Source organism: Ahaetulla prasina, chromosome 6, assembly GCF_028640845.1.
Source record: "Ahaetulla prasina isolate Xishuangbanna chromosome 6, ASM2864084v1, whole genome shotgun sequence".
Lineage (NCBI taxonomy): Eukaryota > Metazoa > Chordata > Lepidosauria > Squamata > Colubridae > Ahaetulla > Ahaetulla prasina.
In genome coordinates, this window is record NC_080544.1 from 51,966,205 (window position 1) to 51,984,778 (window position 18,574).

Sequence of the window (18,574 nt, forward strand, 5' to 3'; positions counted from 1 at the left end):
ACAGATGAAAGAAAATCATATACAGCGATCAGGCAATAAAATAAATGGAGACTCATTAAAAAATCATAAAGCCTCATTCAAAATTAATGCTTCCTAACTTGGATTGCTATTGAACTAAATTTAGTTACTTTCATGGAGCAATCAGTGAACAATCTGTTAATAAAAAATGCACTACCCACACCAGGTACTTAGTAAAAAGATTTTTGAGACAGATAGCTAGAAAAAAGGATAGTCCAGTAACACATTTATTTATGAAACAAATGTATATGACCATCCAACTCACACAGTGAATCGGGGGGGGGGGGGCTTACAACATTAAAATATCACAGTGACCTATAGAACAGTCACTCCAGTAGCAGTGACAACACACAACAACTACTTCATCAGTTCTGTATCAACCAGGGATCCCCAAACCTACTGACAAAACTACGTCTTCACGGAAAATAACAAGATGGGAAAGTAACAAGATAGGGGCCAATTTTATCTCCAGCAGAATGATATTTCAAAGAATGGAAACCACCAGAGAAGGCCCATTTTCTTGGTTCCACAAGATGTACCTTTATACTAGATGGGACCTGCAAGTTACATTGCCTTCCTGCTCTGGTGGGCTGGGTAGATATAACTGGAGAGAAGTGGTCTTTCAAATAACCTGGCCCTAAGCAACTTTTTCCATTGCCAAACATAACATAAATACTATGTTCCCTCTAACATTATGGAGGATAACAAGTCAAACTTCCCTAGCATGAAGACTCTCCTTCAAGAAATATATATGATGTTAAATAAATGTTTAGGAGTGAAAAAGACTCTGTAAATTAGGACTCTTGTTGGTTTAAGGCCTTAAGCTTGTCACTTTGTAGGTACAAATCAAAGATTCTTTGGTTTCTATGAAAGATTTTTCAAGATCAAACATGACCAAAGATTGAGCTGAAAAACCTAACAGGCTAAATCCTTGGCTGTACCTTTTTTCCTACAGAGATAAATGTATTGTTAAGGATAACTTGAACAAGAGACTCACCCCCAAAACTAGTTTTAGCCAGATTTTTCAATGGAAAATTCTCATACAATCTTTATCAGATATAAAGCAATTAAATATGTTAAGCATACAACAAAGCATGCAGCACATAGCTTATTTTAAAAAAACTTAAATTACTTTCAATATGTTTAAATCATAAGTGAAAAATTAATGGCACTCAAACAAAACAGCCTAAAGTTTAAATACTTGGGAATCTTCCAGTGTTTTATAATGTGGAAATAACAACCTCAAGACATTTCAGTCCATACCTGAAAGCTTTGAATACTGCAATGAATTTCGCCAAATGTAATAGATGTAATTTTTTCAACTGCCATCAAGTTATCTAGAGCAAAGATGACACTTCTCTTGCTATATTACAGCATAGTACATGCTTGGATGCTAATTTTGAAAGAACTAAGCATCCAGATTTATTCTCTGTAGATGCAGTCCTTCCTTCCAAATCCTGTCATAAACAAATGGGTGTTGCATACTGTACAACACACTATCATTTCATTTACTGCTGTCTAAATGTAAAATTAAAAAATTACCTTGGGAAAGCAGGAAAGTGCAAAGTGACTCAAAATGTATGAGATTCATGAAGACCATACTGAAAAGGGAAAAGATATGCGTTACTATAAGTATTCTGTAAGCCGCCTTGAATCGCCTTGTAAAAATAAAAAAGTACTAACCCATTTTTTACTATTCTTTATTTCTCATACTTTAATATCAAAGCAAATCTGTATTACAGTCACAGACTGTATAAAGAGAGTGCGGGAGTTTAATATCCATTTGGTGAAGAATTTAAGACTTCAATTCAAAATGAGATTTTAGCAGAAAACATTTAAACACAACAAAAGATGGGAGAGGAGAAGGTTAATAATAAATGGACCATTTTCAATGGGCGATTTCTTGCAAAGATTTTATAATAGGAAACAAAGTGTAGTTTTTGGAAAATATTACAAGGAGTTTCATTGATGATTAAAAATACTCAAAGCCAATTCTGCATATGGTAAAAGTCCTGATGATACAGAAAGTCACATGAGGATTAGTCGGTGAGAAGGTGAGAGATAAGAGACATAAAGAGAGAAAAGATTTGAATTTCCAGTTGCATCTGTCAACTACATGTAAAATATGTTTCTTTTATTCTTTACTTGCTCAGCTAAAAACGGGGCCCGGGGGGCAGGGGTAAAATGTAAAATTTCTTACTACCGGTTCTGTGGGTGTGGCTTGGTGGTGGTGGGGTAATGTTACTGGGTGGGCATGGCCAACTTTTTTTTTTTTACTTTTAAAAGCATTTTTTCTAAAACCTCTCCCAGCTGAATTGCCTGATCGCCAGAACCCTTTAAAAACATTTTTTTCAGCCTCTTCGGCTGAAGAGGTTGTAGAAAAAATGCTTTTAAAGGGTTCTGATGATTCCAGCTGAGCCATGTGATCATCAGAAACTTTTTTTTAATTTTTAAAAGAATTTTTTTGGCCAAAGAAAAAATGCTTTTAAAAATGAAAAAAAAAAACCTCTGATGATCGCGTGGCTCAGCTGGGCATGAGGGGGGGTCAGGGATTTTTGCAACCGGTTCTCCGAACCATCCACCGCCATTGCTACCGGATCGGGCAATCCTGTCTGAACCGGGAGCATTTCACCCCTGCTGGGGCTGGGAGGCATGTACAGACCTCCCAACCTCCATTTTCACTGGCAGAGGCACCGCAGGCCACTCCTTTGCTGTTTCCAGGATGGCACCACGGGCCAGATCTAAGCAGTCCGTGGGCCAGAGCCTTGAGTTTGACACCCCTGGTCTAAAGAGATAGAGTCATTGTTGGTTGGACAACTTTTCAGTTGGAAGTTTCTGGGCAGTTTGTAGAAAGTGGAGAAGACCAAACAATCATTAGAAGTATAATCAAGCATTCTGTAAGAACATTCATTACTCTTTTTTGTCCAATAATAATTAAGATTTGATTTCTCTTCAAGTTTTTGCCCAGTTTTTGAGCTTCTGAATGAAAAGAGAATGTTCAACACTACATTTAATTCCTTCTAAACAGATAAAAGGCACATACTTCTACATAAAAAGCACTTTCCAAACCTATCCCTTTTCTGCAACTCAGGAAAGGCTTAGGAAGAGGTGGTGCTGCCCAACCACCTCCACCAGCTAGGCTAGTTCAGTGGCCTGCATAATAGCCCATTGATTCTTTCAGCCAAGTCCACAGGGAAAGTCAGCGTTTTGCCTATGAAAAAAACAGTTTTACGTAGCAGATCTCCCTTCCTATTGCCAGTTGCACCTGATGCAGCAGAAATAAATTCAGGTTCTTACGCATTGCTGGATTAAAAGTATCTGTTGGTGCTATTTCCAAAGTGTACACATTTATATTTGCATAGAAGGAGCTCTGCAAGAAGGAACTTGAAAAATTCTTCATTTTCCAACACAATATATAAACTGCGGCTGGGAGGACAAAGGTACTTATCCTGAGTTTTCTGACAGAAAGGCATTTATATCCCACAATTTAGCACAGCTACCACACACAAAGAGTACTGAAGTTAAGCCCCTGTCCTCAGATGCACTGAAATAAAACTTTCATCTTCCTAGCAGCTGAAAAGGCTCAGCATCATGAGGTTTATAGTCTAACGGTTAACCCATGGGTGTGTGTGTGGGGGGAGGTATCAAATTAGCAAAGGAAGTTATATTCTCATCAAGAATATATATATTCTCATTTTCTTTGCATTGCTTATTAATTGCTTTTGGATTGTATAAGTGACAAGCAATATAAACTTGTTAGGAATAAATAATCTATCTACCCACAGTACGTGCATTTGTCTTAGAGATATTAAGAAATACTTTCTTTTTTTTTTTTTTTTTGCATTTATATCCCGCCCTTCTCCGAAGACTCAGGGCGGCTTACACTATGTCAAGCAATAGTCTTCGTCCATTTGTATACTATATACAAAGTCAACTTATTGCCCCCCAACAATCTGGGTCCTCATTTTACCTACCTTATAAAGGATGGAAGGCTGAGTCAACCTTGGGCCTGGTGGGACTTGAACCTGCAATATTGCAAGCAGTTGCTGTTAATAATAGGCTGCATTAGCCTGTTGCGCCACCAGAGGCCCCACAATTTCTTTTCTTCCCACAATAGGTCAGAAAAAGTACTGGCACTGGCTCCATAATTCACCATACAAAAAGCAGAGAGCAGCTGTTATTCTCTGAAAGGTTCTGCTGTGATGTTAGCTACTGTAAGACCAATCTCAAGAGAACACAACGTTTTTCTAAAGTGGAGAGCCGTACACAAAGACCTCTGTTTAAATATAACCCTGATAATCTATGGAAATCTTCATGTGTATATCTCTACAGTCTCCCTGATCCAAGCATTGGCATTGCATTGATGGAGAAGCGACTGTAAAGTCAGACTGATGTACCGTCACATTATGACATAAAGTTATAATGAAGTACTGTCATATTATGGCTTGACGGTGCAGCTTGCTTCTTGTGGTATCAGATGGTATTCTCTTTGCAATGTCTCTGTATGTCTTTATAAGAGATATACATAGGCCAGGATTAAATCTGTTAAATCTGTTACATTTGGCAAACCAAAAACAGAAGAGTCCGATTTTGTCTTTATTTATTTACTCATATTTGCATACCACCTACTCAGGCAGTGTTCAGTGGCCACTTATTTGAGTAATTAAAAAAATAAATTAACTGATGAGCTATAAATAGGAAAAGATGAATCAGTTTTAAAAAATTGATTCGTGTTTCCTTATTTATAGCTCATTGGTATGTGAAGAAAGCAAACACCACGCCGTATAATTTGTAGAAAATGTTCTCCTTGACAATATCTGGCTCCTGCTATTGCCCAATGAGCCATTGCTGAGCTAATGATGGGAATCATTAACAAAATTCCTGGACTTTTTAGTCCCATGAAAGTAAGGCACTTGGTTGGAAGGATCCATTAGCAATTATATAGTTGGCAGATCTCCGTTTCCACTGCTCTGTGGGCAGAGCACCTATGCTACATCATACATCCTGAATTTTTACCAAAGGTAAAGAGTAATAAGTGGCCTGTTGGTGCACATTGTACAGTCTGAGAATCAGTCTGAGGTCACGTATTATTGCTTTTTAAATATATGAGTAACTTATAAACTCGTTCGTGCTGCTCTAAATAGCAGTGACATTTTCTAATAAACACGCCTTTATCTAGTTGGCAAGCACCCAAGTTTATTCTAGCAAAAACTTTCCATTTCCATTTAAATTGTGCATGGAAACTATCATCTTGTGACCAAGAAATAAGGCTGCTATGATTCAGAGGTGAACTTCGTTAATAGCTTGGAGCTGAGTGTTATGCCATTTATCATAACCCACCATCAATATTCAGGGCTTCATTTTTTGCTTTTAGGTGTAGCAAGATTTAGTGATTCATCCTGAGATATAATAATGTCTATGGATGGATATTTCTTGATGACAATAGAGTAGTTTCAAATACAAACATTTCTACTCTATAGCAATAATAGCTATAACATAGATAAATGGAAGAGAAATAAAGCTTGTAGTAAATCAAACTATCACAGCTAGCAGATGTAGGCCTTGTCAAAGTGTTGCTATTAAATCAAAAGGGTTACTCTTTTAGTGATTGAGGGAATTAGTTATTATTATTATTTTTTTGGCAGAATGAGAGGAGCAATGGTCAGGACAGAATGAAAAGTCCCACATTTGGGGGGGGTGGAGATGGAAGGAGGATTTTTTTGAAATAATTTTATAGCATTGTTTCTGGTTCTGTTTAAAACTGTATTAACCATAACTTTAAACTATATTATGAAGCAGTAACCCTTACAGTAATAAGTGACTGGTTTAACTTAACAGAGGAAAGAATTTTGAATATAGAAGGTTATGACTTGTTATATGGATGGCATGCGTACTTATTTTATGAAAAAAAAGTGGATAGGGCTTTTAAGAATCATGTGTTGAGAAGTGCTCTTTATGGTCTGGAAAAAATATTCCTATAAATTAGATTACAAGATTCCTATATGGGCGAGCCCTAGACATGCAATAGAGAATATAAATATAGAACAGAAACAGGAAATGATTACTTATAAAGAACTTTTGTATGCTGAAGGAGGTAGATTGCAATTAAAATCATTACAGGTATTAAATGAAGAAGGGAGGAATTATACTTGGTTTCAATATGGGCAAATAAGTGCTAGATGGAAAGAAGATCAAAAATTGGTATAATGCAAAGGAGGAAAATTTAATAAAGCAAATTAGAAATCAGACCCAGGAGCATATAAAGAGATTGTATAATGTGTTGCTTGAAATAGATTCGGAAAAGGATTTGGTAAAGGATTGTATGATAAAATGGGCACAGAATATTCAGGAACCAATAATGTTGGAAACATGGGAGAAAATTTGGGTTAGAAATGTTAAGTTTACACAAGCACAGAATTTAAGGAAAATTTTTATAAGATGTTTTATAGATGGCATTTAGATCCCAAAAAATTATCATGTATGTATCCTAATATCCAAGCGAAATGTTGGAGGTGTGATTGTGATGATGCTACATATTTTCATATTTGGTGGACTTGCAAGAAAATTAAGGTCTTTTGGATAAGAATTTGGTGGATTATTCAAAATGTACTGAAGAAGAAGATAAAGTTCCTGCCACAATTTTTCCTTTTGGGAATTATAACGGATTGTACAGGGATTGAGACTAAATTGATTCTGAATTTAATAACAGCAGCAAGACTGTTGATTGGACAATACTGGAAGAAAGAAGAGATACCTACAATAGAAGAATGGATATTGAAAGTTATTAATTTGGCTGAGATGGCTAAAATCTCAGCGTTTTTAAAAGACAATACGCAGGAAAGATATTTAATTGAATGGAAAAAATGGATTGATTAACTACAAAACAGATATCAGATTAAGAAATATCAGATTGCCTTTGAATAATTAGGGGTGAATTAGAAAGTTATTTTATGTAATGGGGAGGGGGTTGGGAGATGAAAAGCTTTGGATGTGGTTATTTGGATTGGAAGGGAAAATTTTATTCTATGTTTGGTTTATGTATAACAATACCTTGTGATTGACCCGGGAAGCCGGGGGGGGGGAGGGAGGGGGGAAGGGGTTTTTTGGGAGGGAGGGGGGAAAAAAGGGGGAAAAATGTTTTTGTTTTTTAAAACTCTTTCAATAAAAAAAAAAATAAAACTGTATTAACCCTACCATAAGACTTAGTTGCCAGGCTTTGAATGCTTATCTCAAAAGACATAATATATGAACTAAAGATACTTGTTTAGACCTCACTAGGACATACGTTCCTTAAAAAAAAAAAAACAAGGTTCAAATGTAAAACAAATAAAAGCTTACCAGCATAAATGGAAAGTATAATAAAGCATACCTAATATTTGGCTATCTATTCTCCCTACTACTTCCCGTACCCAATTACTTTTTAGAAACAATGTCCAGATTTACACAGGACAATGGCTTTGTAAGTGAGTCTGCATGTCATGATAGACCAGGGGTGTCAAACTCAAGACCTGTGGGCCGCATCTGGCTGGATCCGGCCTGTGGGGCCGTCCTGGTCTACCCAATGCGAAGAGGAAAGATCAGGCCGGCATATCTTCGGCCCAGTCTACCCAATGCGAAGAGGAAAGATCGGTCCAGTGTGGTTTTGACCCGGTCTACCTACTGCGAAAAGGAAAGATCAGGCCAGCATGGCTTCAGCCCTGTTCTGTCCCCCCTTCACCTCCGTCCGAGTGATGGCTTAATTAGCCGGCATTATCAGCTCTGGCAGCAGAATAGCAAGCGTATGCCAAGTGTCTCTGTTATCTCCCTCGACGCTGATGAGTCACCCAGGAACAAACTTCAGCTCTTAGTTAATCAGTTGATTTGCCTGCTACGAAGAGACACAGCAGCTCTGGCTGCCTTTATATCCTGTGGGGTGTGGCTCCATGACTCAGCACTTCCTAGGCCTGCCCCACTCCTGCTTCTGTTGTTCCCTCCTCTCCTGCCTACGAAACCTAGGGTCCAACCAAGCCTGATTGCCATCAGCTGGGTCTGAAGGCATGGCTGGGGGTGGGGGAAGAGTCAGGGGATAGAGGTCTCGTTATCTCTTCTACCTGGCCTGCCTCTGGCTCATGGAGCTGAGCCAGGAAAGCCGGTGCTCCCGAGGTAAGTCCTGACGGTCCTTCCCCCTCTCTATCCAAGTCACTTTCTGGCAGGAGGCCCGGCTCCAAGTCCTTTCTGGCAGGAGGCCCGGCTTGGGGAGCGCAGACACACAGGTCCAGTCTACCCAATGCGAAGAGGAAACATGGCAGCAGTTTGGGGAGTGGCATCAAGCTGGCTACCCAACCAGCTGGTAACAGCCACCCAGTCGGCGATGCCCGGCTGGCACCCCAAGGTCAACCACAGCCCTGATGCTCAGTGAATGCTCAATGAAATTGAGTTTGACACCCCTGTAATAGACTTTCAATCCAACCTTCCTAGGAGTAAGCAATTGCTTTTTGTCTGTATACTTAGTCAGAAATTCTCTCTACTAGATACAGAAAAACCTTGGTATTTTTACAGTGAGCAGAGAAATATGTGAAAAGACGATTAGAAAGAAATGGAAAACTAAGACAGCTCCACAATAACAACTGCAGTGAAGAACAAACACCTAGTGAGTAGACTGGCTCTTTAAATCTCTCTGGATAAAGAGGGAAGGGGTGAGCACCTATAAGTGCTTCAGTCAGCTGCTCCTCGTGAGGAGACAGGCAGGTTTTGAGCACTGAAAGATAAAGGAACAGACATCTTGCTCAAATTGCAGTCAATGCCTTTAAAAAGACACTATGTTTCTATACTTCCTTTTCTAATTGCATTTGGAAATTACATAGTTTTAAATAATATGTCCCATGGGAAATTCGACTTGCTTTGAATTTTTTTTTTAAGACATAAGAGAGATTAAAAAATTGTAAAAATTGGATTCTGACTTCTGGCAGTTTAATCATCTTTGAAGATGATTAAAATTGCAAATTTTTCACCCCCAATTACTCAGGAAGGAGGCATTTTCTTCCTCCAGATTTAAGGAGAAACCCTGAAATTAATCCATCTGTCCTCTGAACTGTCATTCATTGCTAGCAAAGTGACAGAAACAGAGATTTCCCCAGTGAGCTGGTTTGAGTGAGTGACAAGGAGGCTGGGTCTTCCAACAAGTGCACAGCTGTGGCGCAGACTAAATTGATGGACACTAGAACTGACTTTCATTTCTAATATACTTTTTGGCGTATACTTTCTACTTCAATTAAAGGGAGGCTTTTTTTCAAATAGGGATAAATCTTTTTCTTTGGCCATTTTCATTATTTCTTTGACAATAATATTTTGAAACAGATGAGATGTTTGCTGATTTTTGCTTGCCTCACAAAAAATTGAGAACTAAAGAGATTGACTTATCTGATTATGTTTAAATAATGACCTTTTGGTGATATTGAATGGATGATGGGATAAATGAATAGTGTTTGATATCTAAATAAGGGGTGATTATTTTGGTTATATTTAACAGTTTTTAATTTCTTTTTTTGTTGTTTAATTGTTAAGAGCATAACTTCTGAGGAAAGTTTTCAGATCTCCCACCTTCCGCTCTGTGGCTATAAGCAATCACTATACAAAGTTCATCAGAAATTGCCCAGTGATCTAGTATGTTTTCAGCTTATCTATAACTTAGGTGATTTTCTGAAGCTGAAGAAACGGTGAGACAATTACCGTATATACTCGAGTATAAGCCGAGTTTTTCAGCACGTTTTTTGTGCTGAAAAACGCCCCCTCGGCTTATACTCGAGTCTACCCTTGCAGAGCCGACCCAGGGAGAGGGTTTTTTGCCCTCGGGAACAGCTAGGCCGGCAGGACGAGCCCAAATGCTGCCGGCATGCTTTGCCAGCTCGGCCGGCTCGTTTTGGGGCGGCGGCTGGCCTCCGGCGTTTTCTTCCGCCGCTTTTTGATGGCGGCGGCGGCGGTGGTCGGCGGAGGGGGGCGGAGGGGGCGTTCGACATTTTCACCCCCCTCTCACTCGTCCTCCTCTTGCCCGCGGTGGTCACGAATACATCCCAATAAAATGCAAAGGTTTCAAAGCATGTTTTGGAAAAGCAGCGAGGGATGGGGGGAGAATGCTGCCTTGAATGTGAAAGAAATGTGGAAAACTCCAACTACAGTATAAAAAAAAAACATTTGCACTCAGTACTTTTTATTTTATTTTATTTTTTGCCAAGTTTTCCCCAGGGTTTTTTTTCCCCCTATGAAAATTGGGGAGGTGGGAGAAAGAGGTGAAAAGAAAAGCCTCTTGAAAGCGGAGAAATACGGCAAGAACAAACGATTTCTCCCCGCCCCTCCGGCGCCGTCCTTCTCTCCCGCCAGTCACACGGTTCAGTTTTTTCAGGCTAACTATACTTTGCGTTTCACTATCCGAGTGAACATTGTAACCCGAGACTTGCTCGTAAACAGTGAGCAAAATTACGGTAATCTCCTCTGCCAAATCTATTCCCAAACCCTCCCCCCCCCAACACCTCCGCTCCGCAAAGGCAAGAAATGAAAGCCGAATCCGAGAGGGGGACAGGAGGAGGAGGAGGAGGAGAGATGGGGGCATTGCAAGCTAGGGTGGGAAGAAGGAGGAGGAAGAAGAAGGGAGGCAAAAGAAACCGACCCTCGCGCAGATCAGCAAATTAGCTTTCCTTCTCCAAACCAATTTTTTTTTTAAAAAAAAAACCGTTCTACCCAGAGCAAATGGCAAATAAGCAGCCCGTTTTGAGTCTGATTATTGTTTCGCGGTGGTTGCCCTCTCTGATCTCCTTGTACATGACAAGGCACCTCTAACTCAGCGCTTTGTGTTTGTTATTGGTAATTCTCCTCTCCCTTCTTCCATTGAGTCCTCTCCCTTCCTTTCCGAACGGGCGGGCGATTTACCTTCTCTGCCTCTTTTATTTTCCTGGAGGTGGAGGTGTATTCCTAAGGATGCCTTCAGTGCTGGGGAAGGAGCCGATCCATGGAGGGAGGGGCGACGCTGCCGAGAAGCCGCTGCTTACAGAGAGCGAAAGAGCCAGGAGACCTTGGCATAGGTGGGCGGCTGGTGTAAGGCAGGGCAGAACCTTCGACCCGCAAGGATCCCGGGAGGTGGGGGACGAAGAGAGGCAGAGAAGGAGGAGGAGGAAGGAAAAGAAAAGAAAAGGGGGAGTGAAAATAAGAGCAGTCCGAGCAATAAATAAATATTGCTGGGCTGCTTTCCAAAAATCCTCAGCACGGAACTAAAAGTTGCAAGTGTTTTGTGAGTTCAAACAGTCCCTTCCAGACTAACACGTTTCATTAAAAGATACAAAGTTTGGTAAACTGAAGCTCGCTCTGTCCAATGCAAAAAAATCATCATCATCATATAATAATAATAATAATAATGATAATAATAATAATAATAATGATGATGATGATGATGATGATAATGATAATAATGATAATGATAATAATAATAATAATAATGATGATGATGATGATGATAATGATGATAATGATAATGATAATAATAATAATAATAATATTCAGCCGTGCTTCGCTTTGATGGCAGCCTGACGTAAAATGGGGGGCAGGGGGATACATACACGGTTAGGGAAAAATAACAAAACAACGTTTTGGGCTCAATTGCAGTCTTAAATTGAGGACTACCGGTACTTGCAATTTGAACCTTATTGGACACTTCATTCCTGGAGGGTTTTTAAAGAACAGACTGGACAATCCTTTGTCTGAAACAGTATAGGATCTCTTGCTTGAGGAGTGGGGACTGGACTAGAAGATCACTGTTAGTTTGGGATATGTTCAGAGCCCACACATCTGATGACATAAAAAAATTGGCAAAGTCATCTCAAGTCACTTTGGCCGTTATTCCAGGTGGGCTTACATCTGTATTGCAGCCCCTAGATGTCAGTTTAAATAAACCTTTCAAGGACCGTGTGCGAAGGATGTGGCATGAATGGATGACATCTGGTCAAGCTCGTCTGACAAAAGTTGGAAATCTGAGAAAGCCAGACATAGAACTAATAGCACAGTGGGTTCGTGATGCATGGGAAGATATTCCAGAGGACATGGTGCAACGTGCCTTCAAGAAATGTGGCATTAGTAATGCTATGGATGGCAGTGAAGACAGCGCATTGTATGAGAGTGACAGCAGTGATGATGACGACTGTGAACTCAGTGATGACGACAACGTATATGCGGATAACATCACAGAAGCTGAAGTAGCTGAAGCTCTGTTTGGACAAACAGATGATGAGGAGGAGAACTCCAGTTTTGAGGGATTTTAGCTCTCGTTAGCTTGGTTGCTGTTACTTTTAAAGATACTGTATTTTTGATACCATATTCTTTTTGGGGACCCCCTTTTGCACTTTTATTGTTTTTCGTTCAAATAAATATTCATGTTATTTTACTTGGCTCTATCTTTATTTTTTACATTGACCAGTAGCTGCCTCATTTCCCACCCTCGGCTTATACTCGAGTCAATAGTTTTTCCCAGTTTTTGTGGTAAAATTAGGTACCTCGGCTTATATTCGGATTGGCTTATACTCGAGTATATACGGTAGATTGGCTTTTTGGAATAAGGGTTGGAAAACAAAGTTTAGCCAATGCTTGGTTCTTTTAGAAATGCACTAATGCAATGATAATTTCATCATCAAAGGCATTGAAGGTCCCAGAAAAAAATCTCAACTAATCAGCAACGAAGAACACTATGAATCCAGTGAGACACCAACACATATTCCCTGTTTCAGGAGCATGAAATATTACCAATTAAAAGGAAATGGAAAGATTTGAGTCTTGACATCCTACAGCTCTGATGTTATATCAAAATACGTGACTCTGAAATACACCAAATAAGGGCAATTGTGCCTGAAGCATTGGAAGCAAATCTATTTAATTAATCAGGAAGCTTTTTTAAATGGAGATGCCAAGATGTCTTGAAAGTTCATTACATATAAGACATTCAAAATGATTTTACTCATTACAGCACTTATTTCTAAAAAAGACAATTATATAAATATCACCCTCTTGCAGCAGGATAGAACTAATATAATATAATATAATATAATATAAAACAACAGAGTTGGAAGGGACCTTGGAGGCCTTCTAGTCCAACCCCCTGCCCAGGCAGGAAACCCTACACCATCTCAGACATATGGTTATCCAACATTTTCTTAAAAATTTCCAGTGTTGGAGCATTCACAACTTCTGCAGGCAAGTTGTTTCATTTATTAATTGTTCTAACTGTCAGGAAATTTCTCCTTAGTTCTAAGTTGCTTCTTTCCTTGATCAGTTTCCACCCATTGCTTCTTGTTCTACCCTCAGGTGCTTTGGAGAACAGCCCGACTCCCTCTTCTTTGTGGCAACCCCTGAGATATTGGAACACTGCTATCATGTCTCCCCTAGTCCTTCTTTTCATTAAACTAGACATACCCAGTTCCTGCAACCGTTCTTCATATGTTTTAGCCTCCAGTCCCCTAATCATCTTTGTTGCTCTTCTCTGCACTCTTTCTAGAGTCTCAGCATCTTTATTACATCGCGGTGACAAAAAATGAATGCAGTATTCCAAGTGTGGCCTTACCAAGACATTATAAAGTGGCATTAACACTTCACGTGATCTTGATTCTATCCCTCTGTTTATACAGCCCAGAACTGTGTTGGCTTTTTTAGCAGCTGCTGCACACTGCTGGATCATATCTAAATGGTTGTCCACTAGGACTCTGAGATCCCTCTCACAGGTACTACTATTGAGCAAGGTACCACATATACGGTACCTGTGCATTTTGTTTTTTTGGCCTAAATGTAGAACCTTACTTTTTTCACTGTTGAATTTCATTTTGTTAGATAGCGCCCAATGTTCAAGTCTATCAAGATCCTTCTGTAACTTGAACCTATCTTCTGGACTGTTGGCTATTCCTGCCAGCTTGGTGTCATCTGCAAATTTGATGAGTTCCCCATCTATCCCCTTGTCCAAGTCATTGATGAAGATGTTCTACACTATACAACGCTGTTACAAACCTAGGTCTTGAACAACTTGTAACTAACAATACAAGACTCAACAACTGCCTTGACCTCATCTTCTGCAACAATCCAAACTCAATTTACGGACTACAGATTAAAGAACCTTTTTCAAACAGTGACCACTGCATGATTGATTTTCGTCTCAATATACTTAAATCGTCATAACAACAGAACTCCCAACTACAACTTCAAAAAAGCCAATTACGACCTTATAAACAACGATCTTTCATTTCTGAACTGGCAAAATCTGTTTGCAACCTGCATAACTGCTGATGACCTCTATAGAGTCTTCCTACTTGAAATCAATAGAGTCATTAAATTATATGTACCACGAATGACTACCATGTCCAAGAAAAACAAACTACCCATATCAATAAAAAAGCTTCAATCAAAAAAAAAATCCCTCTGGAAAAGAAACAAAAAAGGCTATGTTACAAATTTCAGAAACCGCTACAGAAACATATGCAACCAAATAAAAACTGAATGCACAAATTACCACACCAAGCAAGAAGAGAACCTTCTACGCACAAATTCCAATCGTGCCTTTTATAATTTTGTCAACAATAAACTTAAAGACTCAAGATCCATCCCACCACTAAAAGATTCTAACAACAAAGAATGCAATGACGAAACAGTCAAAGCAAACCTCTTCAACATTTTCTTTGGCTCTGTTTTTTTAACTCCGATAACACATATCCAACATTCCACAAACGAACCAGCAATGACTATGATGATTTAACTCATATAGATTTCACAGAAGACAACGTTGGTAAAGCTCTTCACAACTTAAAACCATCGCTTTCTATTGGACCCGATGGACTATGTGCATATTTCTTAAAAAAACTTTCCATTAATATAGCTGAACCCCTAAGTATTATCTTTGATAAAGCTTTCACTACCAGTTCTCTTCCCAAACTTTGGTCACTAGCCACAGTCATCCCCATCTTCAAAAAAGGAGACCCCAGCTTAGTCGAAAACTACAGACCGATCTCCCTTTGCCAAAGTCATGGAATCTATCATCAACCAATCCATTACCTCACACTTAGAAACTAACAACCTACTCTCCAACAAACAATTTGGTTTCAGGAAAAAGTTATCATGTAACTTACAACTTCTCCACTGCAAAAACATATGGACTTCAAATCTAGATCAAGGCAAATCAATAGATGCAATCTACATAGACTTCTGCAAAGCTTTTGACTCAGTAGTACACGATAAACTTCTCCTTAAACTAACATCCTATGGCATCTCAGGACCCCTCCACAAATGGATATCTGCTTTTCTGTCTAACAGACAAGTGGTCAAAATTGGCAATGCTTTATCAAATCCTGTTCCTGTCAAGAGTGGCGTTCCTCAAGGCAGCGTCCTTGGACCAACACTCTTTATTCTATACATTAATGATCTTTGTGACCATATCTCAAGTAATTGTGTTCTCTTTGCTGACGATGTCAAACTATTTAACACCACAGACAACACTTCTATCATTCAAAACGACCTTGACCATCTAACCGCTTGGTCTAAAAATTGGCAGCTCCAAATTTCAACCAGCAAATGCTCAGTCTTACATATAGGAAAAAAGAACCCTAAAACTAAGTACATACTAGATGGACATTACCTTACAGACGACCCCCATCTCATTAAAGACCTTGGAGTTTTCATGTCAAATGATCTAAGTGCCAAAGCCCACTGCAACTACATAGCAAAAAAAGCTCTAAGAGTTGTAAACCTAATTTTGCGTAGCTTCTTTTCCAAAAACACCACACTACTAACCAGAGCATATAAAACATTTGCTAGACCAATTCTAGAATACAGCTCACCTGTTTGGAACCCTCACCACATCTCTGACATCAATACAATTGAACGTGTCCAGAAATATTTTACAAGAAGAGTTCTCCATTCCTCTGAAAACAACAAAATACTTTATCCCACCAGACTTGAAATCCTAGGCTTAGAAAACTTGGAACTCCATCGCCTTCGACAAGACCTAAGTTTAACTCACAGAATCATCTATTGTAATGTCCTTCCTGTCAAAGACTACTTCAGCTTTAATTGCAATAATACAAGGGCAACCAATAGATTTAAACTTAATGTAAACCGCTTTAATCTAGATTGCAGAAAATATGACTTCTGCAACAGAATCATCAGTGCTTGGAATACTTTACCTGACTCTGTGGTCTCTTCCCATAATCCTAAAAGCTTTAACCAAAAACTTTCTACTATTGACCTCACCCCATTCCTAAGAGGACCATAAGGGGCGTGCATAAGCGCACAAACGTGCCTACCGTTCCTGTCCTATTGTTTTTCTTTTCTTCTTCCTATATATGTTTATATGTGTATATACTATATAATCTTTTTGTATGATGTTGTGACAAAATAAATAAATAAAATAAATAAAATAAATGTTGAAGAGTACTGGGCCTAAAACAGAGCCTTGGGGTACTCCACTCCATACTTCCCTCCATGTGGATGTAGTTCCATTGAGGACTACACGTTGAGTGCGGTTGGTCAGCCAGTTACGAATGCATCTGGTGGTGGTGCTGTCTAACCCACATTTTTCTACTTTATCTAGTAGTAGGTTATGGTCTACTTTATAACTGAAGTCCTTGGCTCCCTCTTGCTTGTTTTCATGCAAACATTTCATTATCCAACAAGGTAACATCATCAGTGTCAGAAGAGAATAGGTTTTGCTCTGTGTTTATATACAATAGAATGATTTGTTTCTTTCTGCATTTTTAACAATCTCCCCATCTAGTTTACAACCTTGGGATATTCCCATGGTCTTCTATCTAAATACTATTCAGGTGCAAATGTGCTCACCTTGTTCAAGATTAGCCAAGACTGCTAGATGCTATTTCCTATAATAACAATGAAGATAGGATTGCATTGTTCAATGCTAAAAACAAAACAAAACAAAACAAAGTGCCACCATATCATCAGAATTATCATCATACAAAAGTTAAAAAGAAGTTCATTTGGAAATATCAAAAATAAGTTCCATTTTGATTCATTGCAATGTCATTTTTATGGAAAATCATTGAATAAAAAATGGCTCACAAGCAATAGTTATAGACACTTCTATTTCCATGAAAATACCAGAGTACATTAAGTATTATCATTTTAGAAAGGAAGAGTGTTTTGTCTTGAATGTATGTCAGCTGTTATGAAAAGCTGATGCTAACACAACAAGTAATACAGACTATAATCCAAACACTTATTCTTATTTATTCAAACTCGTTTGCTAAAGACTTATTTAAGCATTCTGCTGCAAATAGATACATCAGTTAGTATAATCATAAACTCTAGAGAGATGAATCAGGCAGGCTTAAGTTTGCTTTGGTTGACATATTCTAACCTTCAAAAGTCAAGTTTATATGGTTCAGACAGAATTATTATAGAATCAATCTCGAATCCCAGAGCAATTTTGTAATGCTATCCCAAACTGTCTTGAGCTGCAAGCACATACCATTAATTCCATAGTCTTCCAATAAGATTTAGTTTTGCCCATATATGTACTACTTAACATGCTCAAAGTCATCATTTTATTATCTTAAAAAGATCTGAATGTGGTGTAAAAGTTTTCTCATCATCAAAAACTCCTCCCAAGAGATGAAAAGGAAACAATTCTTGATATTTATAACAATATTTTCTTCCACAGGTTAATTATTAAGGCAGATAATGTCAAATGGTGATAAACCTATATTCACTGTGTGAGAAGATAAATAAGGGATGCAGATAAACTATCAAAACAGAAAACAAAATGCAGTGTGATTAAAAGAAAATGTTTTGTTATATTTACTCCGATAATATGCATTACTTTGCCTCTTAATATCACCAACCTGATGTTCTATAGGTGTATCCCAAAATTTTCAAAAGCCCTGGAAATTTACAGAACAATATATTAACCTAATTTAAGACTTAAAAAGGTAAAGGTAAAGGTAAAGGTTCCCCTCGCACATACGTGCTAGTCGTTGTCGACTCTAGGGGGCGGTGCTCATCTGTTTCAAAGCCGAAGAGCCAGCGCTGTCCGAAGGCGTCTCCATGGTCATGTGGCTGGCATGACTCCACGGCAAAGGCGCATGGAACACTGTTACCTTCCCACCAGAGGTGGTCCCTATTTTTTCTACTTGCATTTTTACGTGCTTTCAAAACTGCTAGGTTGGGAGAAGCTGGGACAAGTAACGGGAGGTCACCCCGTTACACGGCAGCACTAGGGATTCGAACCGCCGAGCTGCCAACCTTTCGATCAACAAGCTCAATGTCCTAGCCCCTGAGCCACCGCGTCCCCTTTTAAATTTAAGACTTACGGATATGTAAATCATTTTGATCTCAACATGAAAGTATTGTTTTGACTCTTATGAACCTGAAACCAAACACATGTATTTTGAGAGTGTGAAAGAAAACAAATGTTTTGTCCTTAGCTATTTCAAGACATATACAGAAGTTCTGACTGTTCCAAACACTATGGTTTTTTTTTTACATGCACCTGGTTTCAGAGTTTTGTTTCAAACTCTCCCCATCCTAGCCAGTACAGCAGCAGAGA

General features: G+C 38.9%; 1 protein-coding gene across 6 annotated transcripts in view; it reads right to left on the reverse strand.

The window, feature by feature from the left end:
- VWA2 (von Willebrand factor A domain containing 2) overlaps positions 1–18,574 on the reverse strand; it is a 79,052-nt gene that overhangs the window by 48,419 nt on the left and 12,059 nt on the right. For 3 of the 6 annotated variants that reach the window (XM_058188608.1, XM_058188604.1, XM_058188605.1), the window contains exon 2: positions 1,561–1,619. The exons of 2 other annotated variants lie outside the window; for them this stretch is intronic. In XM_058188608.1, coding sequence (XP_058044591.1) covers positions 1,561–1,619 — 59 coding nt within the window. Of the gene's footprint in view, positions 1–1,560; positions 1,620–16,851; positions 16,871–18,574 lie in introns of those variants that run through there. One more of the 6 variants, XM_058188606.1, reaches the window with a different exon arrangement.